Below are 20,246 nucleotides of genomic sequence, written 5' to 3' on the forward strand. Positions count from 1 at the left end.
TTTTATAAATTTTTTATACCTTTATCGTATTTATTGATTTTTATGTGGTGCTGAGGATCAAACCCAGGGCCTCGCATGTGCTAGGCGAGCGCTCTCCCGCTGAGCCACAACCCCAGCCCCAACAGTTTTTATTTTTAATACTAACATTTAATATTTTAATTAACAGTTTTCATGAAAGATTACAAATTTTTTTTGGAAGGCTTGGTTATAATAGTCCAGTGAAATATCACAGTCTTTGCCAGGGCTTCAGATATTTTAGGAAACCTCCTGTTTCCATCGTTTCACCACCATTGCATTCAGTTGTTCTTCTGAATGTCTTTGGTGGAAGACTTTCAAAAACTGAAGCCACTCTATATAGTCATAATTCTACTAGTTTTGTTACACATTTATACTTTTTTTTTCCTTAAAGAAAGTTTTGCTTACTTATTAAACTTTGAATTCTTTTTGTGGTTCTACTGGAGAGCCTTGAAGACATCAATGGCCCAGCACTTCTTCATTTTCCGAGGTTTTATGAATCATAGTAATGAGTCATTACCACTGGGATGTGCCCTGATTCTCAAAAGCTGAGGTCTTGCACCTGATCTGATTCTTATGTGATTCAAATAGAAAGGGGCTGCTTTTGCAATTTTTCTCTTTTTTTACAATTCACATATTTATCATCATTTGGTCCTCTTCCAAGCTGCTTAAGAGCAAGTTATCAGACGGGCCAATACTTCTCAGTCTCAGGATTCTGTGCCTCAGTGGGTCCCTACTCTGTACCCACAGTCATTGCTGCCTGTGTTGTGCTTCTGTCTAGTACCCCGGACTTTGACTATCTTGTGATCAAGCAGTGTTCATGTGAAAAAAAAAAAAAAACTTCTACACAATAATAAGATTAGAAATGTAGATTGACGTAGATTATTTAGAACTATGAATGTGGTTTGAGTTTGATTGTTTTCTGTAGGCCGTGAGCATCTTGAAAGTGTTTTAGACACACTTGAGGTGATGCGAGATTGCAGCAACCTCACCGGGTTGTGAATAGGGGAAGGGAAGAGGAGTAGTCTGGAAGGAGTCAAGAGGGCTTTTTGAGCCGATTTGCCTTTGTCTCAATTGAAAGACAAAAATAAAAACACTTTAACTGAAAAAAAATAAAAATGGAAATAGCAGCATGTAGCATGGTAATGTTAGCTTCCTTTGGAATAAGTTTGGGGCCCAGGCTGCTTCTCGGTGGTGATAATGGCATTTGGGTCCTCTGCCTTCTCCTGCCTGTGTATGTCTTTCTCTTTATACTTCCTTTTCTTCCTGTTTATCCTCATTTCTCTTAGATTTCTTCTCCAGATCCAACTAAACAGGGTTTGGGGTAAGTCATCTGCTGCTCAAGGCCTTTGGTTAAATTTAAGGATTTAGGTTGCTGTTTGGCAGTTAACTGGAAATGAAGATGGGGCTGTGGGAGCAATCAGGAGGTTGCTGGGTTTACGAAGCGCCGTGTGCAGAGTGGACAGTGACAGCAGCCCCTGAGGAAGCCTCCACCCTTCCGTGGCTGAAGTAGCGGTTGGGATCCCAGCCAAGTCGAGTGCTGGTGGGTCCCTGATCCCTCACACACAGGCTCACACTGGTTTAAGGTGACTCACTCTTGCTTTCTCCCTCCTCCTCCATCCTCACCTCAGGCTGCCTGGACCACGAGAAGAAAGCCCCCATACTCTGCTTTGGCAACCACAGCCCAGTCCAGGCCTGGCAGGTGATGTCCCACTAGACAGGCCTTACACAGGGAGGCAGAAACTAGTGGAAATGTAGTTTTAAAATGCTGTAAGAAGGATAAATGAAATGCCAGTATCTTGTTGAAGCTAGAGAACAGAGGTACCTTATAAACTACACTATTAATGTTTATTTCTGCAGTTTATCTTTTACTTACAGCCAAAGTGCATCCTCCTTAAGGATCCTGTCCAGATTTGGCCTCCTCTACAGCTCTCACCCCATGTGCCCCACACTCCAACAGTGCGGGTGTTCACTCTTCCCAAATAGCGCAGCCTAGCTCAGGGTTCTTTTACAAACACATGGCACTTACTACACCAGGCACTTGTGGAAAATTCTATTATTTGTTCATATGTTTCTGTTTGTTCACGCATATGTGTTTAACATTTTTTTTAGCCCCTGTCTTCTGGGCCCCTCCCTACAGGCACTGCATGCCCTGTTGACGTCAGACTTTGTTCTGTGTCATAGAGAAAAGAAGTGATGAGAGCTTTGTCCTCTTAGAGGCCTTAAGAGCCATTGTGTGGTTCCACCATTGCCTGTTCCCTTTACCATGAGAAAAGCGTGGGCCAGGGAGGGGCTGATCCTGGTGACCCCAAAATGACAACAAATAAGTCTTTGTCATAAGCTGCTGGGATTTGGGATGCTTCATTTCTACAGTATAACGTAGCAAAAGCTGCCTAATAGTTCTTTTCTAAGCACTTTACAAATATTGTCTTAATGAGTTCTCATAAAAATTGGATGAAGTTAAGTGCAGTGGCATATGCCATAATCCCAGCAACTCAGGAGGCTGAGGCAGGAGAGTTGCAAGTTGGAGGTCAGTCTGGGCAATTAAGAGAGATCCTGTTTCAAAATAAAAAATAAAAGGGGTTGGGGATGTAGCTCAGTGGTAGAGTGTCCCTGGGTTCAATCCTTGGTACCAAAAAATAAATTTAAAAAAAAAAAGCAAACTTGATAAAGTAGGAATATTTGTTTTATAGGTGAAGAAGCTGAGGTACAAAGAAATTTAATTTCCCAAACACACTAGCTGATTAGTAGAGACTGGGTCAAGTTCAGACAGTATAGCATTAGTCTTTATGTTCTTAAAAAATAGGTTTGTATAATCTTGTGGAGTTTTTTCCAACTGAATTTCTTCTTCTCCCCACATATCCCCTTTCTAGCAAAATCTTATTCAAGTCCTGACTTACTCCTTTCCTGAATCAGCCCTGTCATTTGTGTTTGTGCATGTGTTCCTAGGGATTGAACCAGGGTCACTCAGCCACTGAACTATATCCTCAGCCCTTTTTCTGAATTTTGAGGTAGATTCTCACTAAGTTGTCAGGCTGGCCTCAAACTTGTAATCCTCTTGCCTCAGCCTCCCAAATAGCTGGCTTGTGCCACCACACCCACCTTCATATGTACATACATACACATACATATACACATATATGTATATGTATATATTCATAAATGTAGTGCAAATACTTAACGAGGTCTACCCTTTCAACAAGCTTTTTTTAAGTTTAAAATACATCATAGCTAAGTGTGGTGTTGCACATCAATAACCCCAGCTACTTGTCAGGCCACTGCAGGAAGATCACAAATTTGAGGCTAACCTGGGAAATTTAGTGAGATCCTGCCTCAAAATGAAAACAGTAAAAAGGGCTGGGGGTGTAACTCAGTGGAAGAGAACTTCCCTAACATTGTGGGGCCCCAGGTTCGATCCCCAGTACTGCTAAATAAATTAATTAAGAGTGTGTATGTGTGTGTGTGTGTGTAGTTGGTAAATACAGAGTGTTTTACACTAGCTCTCTAGAGCTTGTTCATTTTGCATAACTGAAATTTTATGCCTGTTGATTAGCAATTCCCCTTTCCCTGTCCTCCTCAACCCCAGCCATTGGCAGCCACCATTCCACCCCCTGATTCTGTGAATTGGACCGACCTAGATTCCTCAGGTAAACCATGCAGTATTTGTCTGTCTTGGGCTGGTTTGTTTCACGTAGCATGAGATCCTCACCATTCATTTATATTGTTGCTTGTTGCAGTTTCCTTTTTTTTTTTTTTAAGGCTGAATCGTACTTGATGGTATACATATACCACATCTTGTTTATTCACTCATCCGGCAATGCACCCCTAGACTGTCTCCATGTCTCAGCTGTTGTGGGTAATGCTGCAGTGAACCTGGGAGTGCATCAGTCTCTTCCAGCCCTAATATGTCACCAGAAGTGGGATTGCTGCGTTATACAGTAATTCTATTTTTAAATTTTTTAGGATCCTCTGTACCATTTTTCATAGCGGCTGCCTCAGTTGCATCTCCACTAAAGAGTGCACAAGGGTTCCCATTGTCCCACTCCTCCCAACACCTTTCTTTTGTTTTATTGTGTTTATAATAAGCATCTTGACAAGTATGAGATGGTATTTTCTTTTGGTTTTGGTTTGCATTTTCCTGATGATAAATGATGTTGAGTGTTGTTCTTTGAAACTGATAGCCATTTATGTCTTCATTGGAAAAATGCCTTTTTTGTTTGTTTGTTTTTACTTTTGAGGTGTAGGAGAGTCTTCTTTCAACTTAGTAATCATAAATTATTTTTTATAATTCCCAGTTCCTAGCATAATGTCTACCATTTGGTATATATTCTATAAATGTTGAGTTTTAAAATTTTCATATTATCAAAAGAGTAGTAAATTCTGTGCTAGAAAATGCTATAATGCTATGTGTTAGGATGCTTTCAACCTTGCTGCCTTCTGAGTTCTCAGCATGCTCTCTGCATTGCTGGAGTAGTACAGGGACTTACAGATGATGTTGCTGAGGTTCAGGTTGCACAACTGATGCGTGTTGAGCTGTAGCAGAAGCCAATGTTGTGTCCTGAACCACCGAGTCCAGTGCCCTCCACTGCACACCTTGAGGCTCTCATCCAGGTCTAATCCACCCAAGGAGGCTTACACTCAAAGCTCTCTGTTCTTCCCTTCAGCACACCACAAGATGAGTCCCTGTTGATCATCAGTGAAGACAGCATTCTGGAGGGTGGTCTTGCGTGTGAAGGTTTAAAGTGTCCAAGCAATGAACAACATAATCAACAACTTGCTGTAGCCTTCCTTATGAATTCTGTGGGATGACCAGTCCCAAGAAGATGTTGTCTCATTGACAGCCTGTTTTCCTTGACATAAAGAATCTAGCCTGGGACTGGGGTTGTGGCTCAGTGATAGAGCGCTTGCCTCACATGCATGAGCCCCTGGCTTTAATCCTCAGCACCACACATAAATAAACAAATAAAATAAAGGTATTGTGTAAAAAAAAAAAAAATCTGGCCTATGGTTATGCTTTCTCTTCAAAGAGATCAGGGTATTTAACGGTCCTCTCCCTATGCTGGGTTAAATACCCCACCTTCAACAAAGTCATTGACTTGCGTTTCTCACATTGTCCTGTATAAGAATCTGAAGTAAAGAATGGCTGAGAGAAAATTTAAAGGATAATTTTTAAAGTATCAGGCTAATTTAGTGGTGCTGCTTGTTACAGAAAAAAGCAGTGAGGGTACAGAGGTTGCCACCAAGTACCCTGCTTTCCCACGGTGAGATTCGCAGCACAGAGCGTTTTTCCCATGGGGTCAGACATCGTCCTCTTAAAAGATTTGAAGTCTCGAATCAATTTTGATTATCTCTTAAAATGTGTGTGTGTGTGTGTGTGTGTGTGTTTTAATAGAAGACTCTGGTGTTCCTTCCTCTTTGGGACTGACTGTTGATATTTTTCTTCTGTCTTGATGACAGCCTCTGAAAAAGGACTATGGTAATATCAAAACATTATTTTGAATTTATTTGTTTTTTTTTTTTATAAATGTGGCTTAATTAACACATTTGTAACTTACATTAATTGATGTTGTCAGGTGGAGACATTTTCAAGGTATCAGAAGTTTTTTTATTTGTTTAAGTATTTTTATTTTGCAAAAACCCCATCTCTTATAAAACTTAAAAAGATTGTATTTCTATAAATATCTAGATCTTCATATTCACTTATTTTGAAAAACTCTTTTTCTCTTTGTTTATTAAGATGTTACATACAATAGAATTTGCGAGGTTTTTGTTTTTGTTTTTGGTACCAGGGATTGAACCCAGGGTGCTTTAACTACTGAGCCACATCCCTGGCCCTTTTGTCATATAATTTTGCCTTTTCTAGATATTTGTGCCTTTAGAATTATATAGTAGGAAATCTTTTACATTTTGCTTCTTTCACTTAACATATTTGTTTACAGATTTTTGTTTTGTTGTTTTTTGGGGGGGATTGTTTGTTTATTTGTTTTTGAAACTGGATCTTGCTCTGCTGCCCAAACTGGCCTCCAATTTCTGTGCTCAAGTGATCCTCCCACTTCAGTCTCCTGAGTAGCTGAGACTACAGGTGTAGCACCTCACCCCACAAACACGCTTTTTGAGATTTGTTTATTTTACTAATATTCATTTCTTGTTATTTTAAGTTTAATTAACTGTGCCACAGTTTGTTTATCTATTCACCAATTGATCAACATTTGGGTTGCTTCCAGGTTTGGATTATCATGTAGAATTCTACTACGCACATTACTGTATCTGGGTGGGTGTACATATATTTTCACTTCCCTGTGAGATTTTTGGCTCATCTGGTAAGTGAATATTCAACAATAAGAGGTTCTACCATATTATGTACAAAGTGGCTATACCATTTTACATTTCTGCCCTCAATGCAGGAGAGTTCCAACTGTTCCACATCCTCGGCAACACTCGGTATTCTCAGTCATTTTATCTTTAACTATTCTAGTAGATGTGTAGTGGTATTTTATGGTTTTAATTTGCATATCTCTAGTGATGATAAGGCTCTTCCATGTGCTTATTTGTCATCTGCATATCTACTTTGGAAGTGTTTTTTCAAATCTTTTGCCCATTGTTTTCCATTGGATTATTTATCACTTTATAGTTAAATGAAAACTTTCTCTATTATGAATTATGCAGTTTCTTGGACATGTTTTCTAAAAAAATCTATCCCAATCTGTAGCTTGCCTATTTTCGTAACTGTGTCTTTGAAGGAACAAAATTTTGAAATGCTCACTGATTCATTGTTAGCAATTATTTTTAAGTTTCTGCTTTTGATGTCATACTTAAGAAATTTTTACAAATCTATCTCAAAGATTTTCTCCTACATTTTATTATAGAATTTAGTAGTTTGGGGTGTTTATTAAAGTCTCTGATAAAGTTTGAATGTAATACTTGGGAGGTAAGAGTTCAGATTTATTTTTTTCCACATAGATATCTAGTTATCCATCATTATTTGCTGTATTCTCAATTTTGCATTACCAAGGAACCTTTGTGAAAACTCAGTTGACTAATGTAGGTGTATTTCTTGACTCTTTTCCATCCTAGTGATTTAATATGTCTATCTTTACCCCAATACCATACTGCATGGCTTTAGTGGCTTTATGATCTGTCTTGTGATATCAAGCAACATAAATCCTCCAACCTTTTTATTCTTTTTCAAAACTGGTTTACCTGTCTTAAGAATGTTGGCTGTTTATGTACACTTTAAAAATAAACTTGTAAAAATAAATTAATTAAATAAAATAAACTTGTAACTTCTTCAAAAAAGGAAAAAAAAAAAGCAAGTGAAGTTTTGCTTGGGTTTACATTGAAACTGTAGTTCAACTTGGAAAGAATTGCCATAGTGATGGTTTTAAAATATGTCCACAAATTCTTTTACACTCCAAAAGGTGAATCTTATTTTCCCTCCCTCACACTATAGACTATACTTGGTGACCCATCTATAATTTGATAGAATGTGGCAAAAATGATGAGAGAGACTACCAAGAGGGGGTCACAACAGACACAGCTGCTTTTGTCTTGATTTCTCTTGGATCACTTTCTCTTGAGGAAGCCAGCAGCCATAACATGAAGACACTAAAGTTGCCTGTGGTCATGTCCACATGGCCAGGAACTGTGGCCTCCTGCCACCAGTCAGCACTAACTTGCCAGGTGTGTTTTTGAACCATCTTAGAAGCCCATCATCCAGACCCAGCTAAGTCTTCAGATGAATACAAACAGGCTGACACCTTGACTTCAGCTTCATGAGAGACCTTGAGCCATAACCACCCAACTAAGCTACTCCACTATTCCTCCCACAGAAATACTGCTTTAAGTCTGAGCTTCAAGTAAGGTATTATTCAATATCAATAGCTTATACAACCATTTTAATAATGTTGTCTTCTAATCCATGAACATGGAATGCCTCCTTCTTGCAATTTTTGGATTTTCAATGTACAGACCTTACACATCTTTCATTAAATGTATTCCTAATTCTGATTTTTATACTATTATAGTTATTTTTATAGTTTTTCCCCAACTGTTAGTTGCTAGTTGTATAGAAATGTAGTTGACTTATTTATTGCTTTTATGTTCTGCGACTTTGCTAAATTCATTTACTATTTCTGTGTGTAACTTTACTGTGAATTCTTAGGATTTTCTACATGCATGATTATGTCATCAAGAAATAAGTTTTATTTATATGCTTTACTTCTTCCTTTCCAATCTGTGTCTTTTATTTTTCTTGTTTTACTACACTAGCTAGCTAAGACCTCTAGTACAGTGCTAAATAAAAGTGATGAGTGGACATCCTTGCCTTGTTCCTGGCCTTAGATTGAAAGCATTGTATTTTTCACCATTGAGTTTATATCTAAAAATCTACAGATCTTTCTAGTTCTTCACATTCACATTTGGTTTATTTTTAGTCCAGTGTAAGAAACAAGTTTCGACATAAGCCTGTTTCCCCTTAACTTTTAACTAGGTATATCCACTGGACTAAGTTCTGGCATTTTGACCAGTAAGCTGGTAGAGTTTCTGGAAAGGCTTCTCTAAAGTAGCCTTCATACTTTTTTTTTTGTTCCTTAGTTTCTTCCGACTCCCTGAAGTGCAATTAAAATGGTTGAAGTTTTTTGTTTTTTTTTTTAACTTGAGGGAGAAATAAAATTCTATTGTATTTAAGGCACTGTTGTTTGAGATTTTTCTGCTTTGTTCAGCTAACCTAGTCCTGAGGCATGATTTGCCAAAAAAGGAAAATTAGAGCAGATAAGACAGTTTATTAGAAATGAATAACCTATAACCAGGCTAATTCTGTCTGCATGCTAATTCAGAATCTCAACAATCAGAAGGATATCCAGTGTTTTAATTGGATGCCTCAAAATCTTCCCTAACATGAAAGAGCTAGGGCAGCTATACAGAGTTCAGTCAGAATCACTTTTGCACTTGAAGAAAAAGACAGCAAGACTCAAAATAACTGCTAAAGCCACATGGTTCTTTGTGTCATGAAAAGAACGATCTTTTCAAAATCAATCACAAATGGCAGAAATAACTTAGGGCATCCCTAATTTGCATACACATTCTTTGGGTGATAAATTAAGGACTTTCCAGAGTTCCCTCTTTCTTTTAGTGTTGTCAGTACAGAAGAAGGACACGAAGTCTGCTTGCTGAGGCCCAGGCAAAAGGGGACATTTGTTCCTGTCATATGCAGAAGCAATGTCATTCCCCAAGGAAAGGAGCCCCTTGGGTTTAAGTGTTTGTACCATTAGATGGAAGGTTTCTTGAATGTGGGAACTGTGGTCCACAGGACTCCAGCTGTGCAGCTTGCCTAGTAGATTTTGTTCAGACACATCTGGCTGGAAAAAGAGCAGCACCTGGTAGTGTCACTGCCAGGTCACGGCTTCTCACCTTTGCCTGCGGTTGTTTCAGGCTTACATTAAACAGGACCAGAGGACACTTGAGGTTGAGACTCTGTAAACAAGAGCATTCATGTTTTCATCCAGCAAATTCAATTCTTAATTTGCCCATGAGCATTATTTCATTGTTCCCTTTCTAAAGACTTAATAATCTTGTTACCCATAGTGGCTTAAAAGAAAATGATTTCCTGTGTTTTGCATTGGTGCTTAGACTTAGGAGGGAATAGCACATGGGGTACTCCTCCCTTCAGCCCTGAGCCTAGTCTCAATCTTTGGCTAACACTTTCAGTGGGATGTTCTCTGGTTTCCTGATCTCTGTGTCCCTTTTCCTAACCAGAGTTCCGATTCTTGCACCTGAGTTCTCAGAATCCAGCTCTAGTTGGCCTTTCCAGATAGTCATCCCTTTTGCCCTATCTGTTCATCTCTTTCTCCTTCCCTATTAAATAGGCAACCCTTCATTTGACCTTTGGAGGGCTTCTCATGTCCCTGGGTAGTTTCCCCTGGCCTTATGATGTACAAATTCCAGCATTTGGGTTTTGTTGTTTTGGTTTTTTCATTGGTTGGTTTTTTGTTTGTTTGTTTTGGTTTTTAGTTGTATTTGGTGGGGGGGGGGGGGGGGTAGTACCGAATCTAAGGCCTTGTCTGTGCTAGGCAAGCAGTTTACCACAGAGCTTTGCCTCCAGCCCATGGTCTGTTTTTAAAGCCTATTTTTTGACAAGCTGTGTGGCTTTCAAGGAAACAATCTCATTCATCAGTCTCAATACAAGAAGGATTTGTGAGATAATGAAAATTAGTTTTAAAAGTAATGTGTAAATATAAGGTAGCAATGATAATGTGATACTCTAAAAGCTTTTCATAGAGACTAGATCAAACTTTGATGCAGTTATTTTTACCCCATCATGTATTGGAAAGGGGTGGTGTGATTATCAAATGTTTACAGGAAACTAAACTTTTAAGCTCTACACATTTTAATCCTTTGTGAATATCCAAAACGTTTTAAAGTAGTGCTTTATTTGTTTGACAACTCAAGGTCATGCTGATATGCAGAGCAGGGACAGGTGGCCCTTCTCTCTTGCACACTGCTCCTGCACACGTGATTACCTGTGGCTCCACATCACTGTTTTATCACTGGGCGTATAGTGGAGATTGGTCAGCTTACAGAAGTGGAATTGAAGTGCATGCAGTCTTTTATTTCTGGCTTCTTTCACCCAACATGATATTTTTACAGTTTAAACTTAAATATTCAATATAAATTTGAGGATTGGCATTTACATTTCAATACAACACCCTGTTAAGATTTTATTTTGAAATATATTCTAGTCATATATTCTTGGTGAAAATTGGAATCTTTTATATATTTTTTTTATTTATATATGACAACAGAATGCATTACAGTTCTTATTACACAAATAAAGTACAATTTTTCATATCTCTGGTTGTATACACAGTACATTCACATGAAAATTGGAATCTTAATTCTGCATCTTCCCATTCATGGATGGTGGTATCCTTACTTATGTTTCTCAAATTATCCCTTATTACATACTTTTTAAGTTTGCTCTATCAAGGCCTCATGTAATTTTTATTTATTTATTCCTAGCATCTCTTAGCTTTTTTCCCTCCTAGGCAGTATGTGTTTCACCTCTGGTTGCTTTTAAGGATTTCTTTTTATCTTACTAGAAGTCAATTTCATTTTGTTATACGTCTGGGACTCTTATATTTTAAATCTGAGGATGTATGTTCCTTATCAATTCTGGAAAACTCTCAGCTATCATCTCTTTAAATGTAGTCCCACTCTGCCTGGGTTCCTCTCTCGTATGTGGGCGCACCCTGATGTGCTCTCTGCCTGCCTTGCCCGCTCAGACCCTCTTGGGTTCCTGCCCCACAGAGGGAGGGCAGAAACGAGGCTTGCTGGCTGTGGGAGGAAGTGGGTGCTTTTCACAGGCTCAGCCTTGAGCCCGCGTTCAGGGTACCCCTTTCGTGCCCAGTGATTTGTATGTGTGCAGTGTGCTTTCCGTTTTGTTGAGTGTGGTTCAGGATAACAGATACAGAGTTTGTTTCTGTTTTCATTTTCTTTGTTTTGTACTATTTTTGAGAGAAGGAGCTTGGAAATTATTGAAACCAAAAGCCCCCCACCATTCACTCTTCAATCCACTATCCGCTTTTGCTCCTGCCACTTCTCCAGAGTGTTCCCGTGAGGTCATCAGAGGCCTCTGTGGGCACAGCCATTTCTCTCTGTCTTACTTAACTGTCAGCTGCATTAAATGCAGCCAGCTATTCCCCTCTGCACACATGCTTTCTGGCCTCACTGGTATAAAACTCTTCTAGTTTCTCCTCTTTCCCTGGCAGCCTCTTCACAGATTTGTGTACTGGCATCTTCTATTTCATCTATCCATCCATCTACAAAATGTGAGTGTACTCCTAAATTCATTCCTTAGCACTGTCCTTCTATTAAAAACTCCCTCCCCATACTATGTCATGTGATCTCATTGGTTTAATATGTGATATCCAAAGACTTCCAAATTCCTATCTCTGCCTTGTTCCTTAAGTTCCAATCTGTATATCCAGCTGCCCACTTCATAGCTTCACTAAAATGCTCCCAGGTTCAATCCTGCATAGTGTTTGCTGTTCGTCTACCTAGAAGTAGTCTTCTCTTAACTCTTCAAGTAACTAACACCCCATCATCTGCTCAGGTATCATTCCTTTAAGGGCTTCCCTCACCACCCAAACTAAAGTACATCCCTGCTCCAAGTCACTGTGTCCTTCATAGAACTCAGGTGAGACTTGCTTACTGTCTTTTCTCCATACTGATCACTATTGTTCTATAAGAACAGCACTGTGTCTGTCTAACCTCAGCACCATTCCCAGCATAGGAGCTCAGCGAGCCCTTGCCTGCTTAGCTTAAATGACATTAATAAGACTTTAAAGTGCACTGTTGTGAAGGCAGACAGTTACTGTGTGCTTTTATTTGGTCTGAAAATTACATATAAGAGGATGTGAGGGGAAAGGGGGAAAAAAACAAGAGAAAGAAATGAATTACAGTAGATGGGGTAGAGGGAGAAGATGGGAGGAGAGGGGAGGGGAGGGGATATAGGAAGGGGATAGGAAAAGGCAGCAAAATACAACAGACACTAGTATGGCAGTATGTATAAACGTGGATGTGTAACCAATGTGATACTGCAATCTGTACACGTGGCAAAAATGGGAGTTCATAACCCACTTGAATCAAATGTATGAAATATGATATGTCAAGAGCATTGTAATGTTTTGAACAACCAATAAAAAATTCATAAGATTAAAGATGTTTTTTAAACAAAGGAATAACCATAGTTGTTTTTACCTAGAAAACCACAGTCTTGAGACTTTTCATTCCATATAAATGACCTTCAAAATTTAAAATAGGTTTGTTGTAAAAAGAACCATCATATATTGCTAAGTAATATTGATGAGGAATCAAGCATCTAGAAAAATCAGTACTTGAAAAATTGATTAAAACACTATATAAATAAAAGCCAAAGTTTTAGATTGTCCTTATTTTCTGATGAATGACTGGGTCAGCTGATGGATCACCAGAGTTGTCTTCTACTGGTATCTTTTTCTCTGATGGCCATCTGCCAATATGGGTAACCATAGTTAGTAGAGTATGAAATTGTTTTGATAATCAAATTTATGGCTTTTTAAAAAATGAAGACTTTTTTAAAAAATTGGTTTGTACTTTGAATACTTTGAATATTAAATGGCTAGGGTTTTACTATCTCCTAATTTAATAAAAACAACTTTGTTTTACCAAGTAAATTAAATTTTTGTTAGTTTGTATTACTTAGTATTCTGCAATATAGTAGAGGTTTTGCTCATCACGTAACACTGCTAAAACTGAGAAAAATGCCATCTGAAATGTTTTACAGTTATAATTTCTATCTTAAATATATTCTTTAAAATGTGATTACATTTAAACAATCCAGCTGGACTTCTTTCTTTTAGATCTCGGGTCTGTGCTATGACCGAAAAATGTTGCAAGTTCACCAGGTGCTCTGCATCCCCAGCTGGGTGGCACAGTTCTTCTCTTGGACACTTGAACCCATCTTCTCATCTTCAGAACCCACCAGTGAGGCCAGAGTTGGGATGGGAGCCACAGTGGACATCCAGAGGCAGCAAAGAATGGAGCAGCTTGATCGGCAGCTGATGCTCTCCCAGTTTGCACAAGTGAGGCGGCAGAGACAGCAGCAGGTAATTAATGGCATAAATACTCCGAGAGCAAACTCTCCCCTATGATCATGTATGTGACAGCAACTTCATTTTATTCCTATGTTTTGTGATGTGGATTTGACATGTTTCCAAATAGAACATTGGTCCTGATAGTGGTTATTCTTGGTTTTGTTTTGTTAAGGTAAAAAAAAAAAAAATTGGAGCTGAGTGATTGGTCAAACTGGACATTCTTTTCCACTTATATTAGATAATCACCGTTTCTTGGAGAAACACCAACCTAGTTAACACAATAGGATATTTATCTGTGTTTATAATCTTGTAAAAGCCACAGTATCTTCCTGTTAAAAATGCTACTTGTGTGCTGTGGATGAAGAACAAACGCAAAGCTTTATGATTTTCCTTGGTTGAGATGAGGAGAATGTGAAGATGAGAATAAGGGAATAACCAATGAACAAATCAAATAAGTGCCATGTTTTGTTAACCTTGTTATCAATAACCAGGAACTATTACACACGTATCAGTAAATACTGTAGTATCTAGGCAGTCTGATACTGCACCTGTCCTTCAGAGGAGCTCTTGCTCTGACACATCTATTACCCAGCACACTGAGTTCTTTACACCTTACCTCCACCTTCATCACCCTCCAGAGCAGCAAGAGACATGATTCTCTCCTGCTGGATCCCTGTCTCCTGCCAGCCCAGGTGCAGGCGGTAGGTCTGCAGGTGTCTCAGCAACCTGGAGAAGAGAAGTCAGCTCTGAAATCCTTAAAGGCCATTGTGGGCACAGGTCCCAGCATTTGGATCTGGGGTGGGATGAAGGCATGGGAGAGCAAGAAGGCATGGGAGAGCGAGAGAAGCAGAAATTGTCCCCTAAAGACATATTTGAATTTGAAGTGACTCTGGAGCATACCATAAAAGTACCCATGGTATGTTTAAGGATGGAGGACAGACATCTCTCTTGGAGCTAGAGGTACAGGTGAAGGAGTCAACTCTATATAGAAGCAAGCTGAGCAAAAGACTAGATGAGCTCTAAGGGAAGAACCGCAACCAAGGAGAACATGGCTGTAGGCGAAGCTTTGTATTTGGCAGGAGGAGGTGGATCCTGCAAGGAAACTGAAAGAAGAATGGAAAGATGGGCTGAGGACGGAGCTCAGTGGCAGAGCACTCCCTAATTAAAACAAAAAAAAAAGAACAGAAAGGGCAAAATGAATGCTCTAGTGGTACTGGATGGGGAACCCAGCAAGGCCTTCTGCTCATGTGTTCCTGGTCTGTGTACTTGTAGCGTTCCTTTCTCCCCGGACCCCTCTGGAATGAGGGTCATCAAGGGAGAAAGGAGAAAATGACTTTTCTAGGTTTTTTGGTTTGCTTTGAGGGGAGGGTATCAGTTTCTATAACCTGTTTTAGGGAAGAGAAATTCTAGTTTCTAATACTTGTTTCAGGGGAGAAGGAACAGGAGACAAGCTGACAGAAGGTCAGAGTGATCTTACTTCTAGAGACCTTCCAATTCCTTCAGTTCAAAGTACTCAGCACATCAAGGTGCCATGCTTGACCTCATCTAACCTTAATTACTTCCTTCAAGACTCTGTCTTTAAATACAGTCGTGCTGTGGTGTCGGGCTTCAGCATATGAATGCGGGAGGTTAGGGTTCTGTCCAGAACACTACCCCTTTCAGAGTGGAAAGGGCCCTGTTTGTTCTGGGGACATAGGTGTATTGGGTTGTGTGGTCTCTGTTGGTGCAGGTTGGATGCAGTCACCAGTGCAGCCTGGGTGAGTGGGGCTGCTGCATAGTCTGCGTCCTGCCACCCTGGCTACCCTATTCATGTGCCAACACTGGGATGCCAGTGACAGAGTTGCCAGGTCCCTCTGCTTGCCTGCTGTTTGGTGCCTTTTGGGTGGGGGATGTCCACAGTAGGCGTTAATCTGTAAAACAAAGCCTTCATCCTTCCTGTGTGTTCCTTTAGGCCTGTCCACTTGCCTCTTCCACGGGTTTCCTTGTTCCACTACTGTCCAGTCCACTGACCAGCCCACAGAGTCATTGGCCACTTCCAGTAAATCCATGTTCCACATATCATCACTTCAGGCCCCTTCTCTTTCTACACTAAGTGGCTGACTGTATGCGCCACCAGCTCTGCCCACTGGAGAATTTGCCCACCTTGCTATCCTTTGGGGACCCCGTGAATGGAGCCATAGTGTAGCCATGATCCCTTTCTACCACCTGTCAACCAGATTGGGCCATTGTTCTCTGTCACTTGGTCATCAAGGACCCACCAACCTGTGGCATAGGTGTGAGCTGGGCAAAGGTTTCAGGGCAACCAGGGAGGGCGATGTGGGTCTGGCATACCTGCCTCTGCAGCTGACCGTGCCCTTGGCCCCACCCTTGCTGATTTTAGGTGTACCTTTGCATCCAGCAGTGGATATGTGCTGGGTCCACTTGGCCTACTCATTTGATGGGTCTCCCTCTGCAAACACCTTGCTTCTCTGGCCCTTGGACAGGCACTTGGTAGTGTAGCAGTATTTTGCAGGAACGTAATTCTCTGGTGTAGATGTGTGCCCTACCCAGGATCCTCGGGGCCTACATGTGGAGAACCCTTGTGGTTGGCTACAGATGCCACAGTGTCTTTCTCCACTTCAGATATTTATAACACCACAGGATCTGCCAGATTGCCAGCTCAAGCCTCAGTGAATGAATACCCAAAGCCTGCCCTTTTGGAGTGTCCATTTTTGACAGGCACCGGGAAGCTACTGCCTCTCTTTGTGGCTCTTCCTATGGCTTCCCTCCACTCAGAATAGAACCATGCCATGTTTAGTTCTCAAGCATGTGCACACACAGTGGGTCTGAAGAAACTTTTACTTCCATCTCCTTAATGTTTCAAGTGTATCTTTCTGTTTGTTTTAATACCCATGAATCTTTTTTTGTAGGAAGCCTCAAATTGTTTCTCCATTTAAAATAAATCCATTATTTGTTTAAAAGCTGTTGGTTTTCAGATGTTTTTTAATAGAACCCAGAGGTTATATAGCATAGAGTTATTCAGTTACTAATTACTATATATTAAAAATTACTCATTCCCAGTCTTTAATTTTGAGCATTCAAAATAACCTGGCAGTCTGTTCCAGGGGGGTCTTTGCCTACATCTGTCCTCTTCCATCTCCTTCCAGCAGCTCCTCAGCTGCTCCCTGTTGCCCTCTGCATGCCCATTCCCCATGCCTCTCCCTTGGTTCTAGGGTTGCAGTACAATTGCTTGAGAAGCTCTGACCAAGACTGGGGCCCCCTGTGACCCAAAAGAGGTAAAGGTCATGTCCTTCCCCTTAATGAGTTTGTGATCAATTCCAGTAAGTGTGGGCCGTGTGCTTGAAACACACGGTCAATAGCAGAGTCACATGCACTGCTGTGCCCTGGGAGATGCACCTTCCATGTGGACTGGTACTGTCCGAGCAGCTCCAGGGATGGGAAGCAGGGCAGGATTGGGATTGGGGGAGCACCTCACTCAGGGCAGACGCAGCTGGAGTCAGCATGGCAGTGACAATGCAATTGTGGACAGGAAAGACCTCCAGGAGCCCTGATTGAGAGAAATGTGGCAGGTATGCAGTTAAAGGTGGGAAATAACAGGGCAACTGATAATGGAGGGGTGTTGTTAAACCTGACAGCAGATTTTGGTTTTGACATTGGAGGCTGTGACAGTGGTTTTCTCTGTGACAGTGGTAATAAAGGTAGGACACTTGCTTCAGAAAACTTGGTTTCATTTCCATGTATAAGGTGGATGGGAGAAGGCAGAGACCACAGAGGAGGTATCAAGTAGAAGGCGATTCTCAGTCCAGCTCTCAGATAGGGGACGGTGATGGTCTTTATCAAGCTCTCTTGCCCTGTTCCCTCCTGACAGGCTGTTTCCAGCCTACAGTCCTCCACCTGCTCAGCTCTGTACCACCCTCAGCGGGCGACCACCACCAGTCTATGGCCCTCACGATCTGTTCATTAGGCCCAGGGCTCCTGGATTTTGGCCTCCAGGCTGGCCCTGCCACTCCCTGGGCTCTGGACCTACGCGTCCTGTGCCTCCTGAGCGTGCCACAGGCTCTCAGGATTTACACTTTGTCTCTGCTTCTCACTCCACCCACAGGCCCAAACTGAGGCTCCACTGGAGACGTCTCACACATGTGCATCCATCGCCCTCTCTCCCCCCCACTCCCCACGCCCCCATTAAGTCCCATGGCATCTCCTCCTCAGAACAAGCCAGTCATCGCCCCCTCTCACCATCCCCACGCCATGGTCCAGACCCACGTCATCATTTGCCTGGGTTCCAACAGAAGCCTCTGCCCCATCTCTGCTGTAGCCTTGCTTTCCTCCCCGACCTGTCCCAGTGCAGCAGCCCCCAGCAGTCTCTGCAACACCAGCTTTCACTCCACTGACACCCTTCAGTGGGTCTTCCTAGCTGTTGCGTCCCTGCCTGCTTTTGAGCACATCTCCTTTCAGCCCCTGTGCAGCTTGCAGCCAGCCATGCTGAGCTGTTTGCACTTGAGCGTGGCTGCATCTTGCTCTACACTCTCTTGCCTTCACACCTGCCCTTTTCTCAGCCTGGAACAAACTTCTGTGCAACCTCCTTACTCCACCCCATATCACAGACAGTTTTTGCTTACCAGACTTCCATTCCCTCCACAGTATTCCTCACAAATAGCCCCTCCTCTGGGAAGCCCCTGACAGCCTCCCGGTGGGATGCTGAGGCTCCTGTTCACGAGTCCCAGCCTGAAACCAGGCATTGACTTCCCTGCCCCTCCCAGCATGGCTGGAGATGATGAGACTGTTTTTCTTTGTAGCTCCAATGTGTAAATAATGCTGGGAAGTAGTAGGAGCTCAGTAAATATTGGGGAACTTAATGAGTAAATATGTGAACAATAAATATTAATAGAATCACTTCTTTTCCTGAGGGTAGCTTAATACAAATGAGCAGGGTGGGGACAATACAGTGTCCTCTGCAAGGATGAGTAGGAAGGACAGACCACGCTATGTTCAGGCAATGTGAAGAGGAAGAAGAGGAGCCTGAGCTGCTGAACAGAAACCAGGAGCTCAGTGACCAGGGGCCTGCAGAGCAGGTGGGGTGCAGGAAGAAGGGTAGGTGCGCCACCTCCCCCGAAGCCCCACACAGATGGGGAATGGGAGAGACCACCCGCTTCCTTTGGGAAGGGGTTTCAGGGAAGGGGTGGGTGTCACGAAGTACTGCAGAGCTGCTGGCAGAGGAAGGGTGGGTGTCTCTCCTGCTCGAGGTAGCCACCTTACTCCAGCACAGCCGGGTGCTTACCGTCCTCTATCATTAGGGTAACTTTTACTGCAAAGCAGACTTGACCTTCACTCCTGAGAGCGTTTCTGTTCAGCTGTGTAGCATCTGCCATTTCAAGCTCCGAAGAACTGTGACCAGGGTGACAACTCTGTAGGCCTCCTCTTCTCTGTGGCTAGGGTCTTAACGTTCATCAAGCCCAGCAGTGTGATGATGTTCCAAGTATGCCTTGACTTCTCACAGATCTTTCTGGACACTTCCACAAGGGGTTACTATTCAGTAGCTTTTGGCCAATTGTCTCATGGGCAAGTAGCATTGTAAACGGGGCCTACCAACAAATATTACCACATCTGTGACCTCGCTCTCTCCACATCACAGTAGCTCCCTTCTGGAGATGGATGCAGAGACCCTTATCAGGTATGCTAACTCTGCTCTCTGGCTCCTTGCCCCTGGACTCACGCCTCGCCTCAACAGTGGCTGGCTGCATAGTGGGTGACCTCACAGAGTCACTTTGGTACTTGCAGCTGAGGATCCTTTTTCTACTGCCGAGCCATCACATGACTTTTCATGCTTGTGTGTTTAACTTGTCCAGCAGCAGCATATGAGCTCTTGAAGCTCAGGAACCTTGTGTCTTACTTACTGGCATCTCGGTTCTGATGCTTTGTGCTGCCCTAGCCAATACATGAGACGATGCCCTGGCCTCCCAGAAGTTTGAAGCTGCTGGGGAGGGTGAGGAGGTAAGTAAGGAGCAGGTCTCTACTGGAGTTTGTGTGCAGACCTGAAGCACAAATGTGGGTGTGGCAGTTCTCCTTAGGGGGCTCTTCATAGCCCAGCTGGGTTGGGGGAATCTTGCGGGGGAACAATACTGGGGTCCTCAGTTCAGGCACAGATCACCCATGAGGAAAAGCACAGGGGCCCAGAACATCTGTGGGCACAGCAAGGAACTGCATTTGCTTAACATCTGGGGTGGCTACAGAAGAGGCGATGAAAGATGAGGCTGGGAATAAAGCAGAGGCCAAGCAGAGGGAGTCTAACACCAGGCTCAGGACTGTGTTTTCTTTTATCCTGCAAGAAGCAATGGGCTGTTGAGGCCTTTGGAGCTGGAGAGCGTACGGTAGGCTTGTCTTTAAGAAAGATTGCTTTGGCTGTACTGTGTGGATTGCGAGGGTGATGCTAGAGGAAGAAGGGCAGCTGCCATGATGGAGGCTCTTTGTGTCCTCAGGGTATCGTGCTGATGAGCTTCAGCTTGCTCAGCAGATCATGGAATGACCAAGTCAAGCTTTGCAGACCCAAGTCTCCTGTGAAAACACCTGCAAGGAGACCTAGCTGCGACTGCCTCCGGGGCT

At 42.3% G+C, this 20,246-nt stretch overlaps 1 protein-coding gene across 1 annotated transcript in view; it reads left to right on the top strand.

Annotated features, from left to right (window-relative positions):
• The window catches only part of Ubac2 (UBA domain containing 2), a 155,098-nt gene that overhangs the window by 103,508 nt on the left and 31,344 nt on the right, over positions 1-20,246 (top strand). Inside the window, exon 7 of the mRNA XM_027938811.2 lies at positions 13,413-13,658. Coding sequence (XP_027794612.1) covers positions 13,413-13,658 — 246 coding nt within the window. The remainder of the gene's footprint in view (positions 1-13,412; positions 13,659-20,246) is intronic.

This window comes from Marmota flaviventris, chromosome 4, assembly GCF_047511675.1.
Source record: "Marmota flaviventris isolate mMarFla1 chromosome 4, mMarFla1.hap1, whole genome shotgun sequence".
Taxonomy (NCBI): domain Eukaryota; kingdom Metazoa; phylum Chordata; class Mammalia; order Rodentia; family Sciuridae; genus Marmota; species Marmota flaviventris.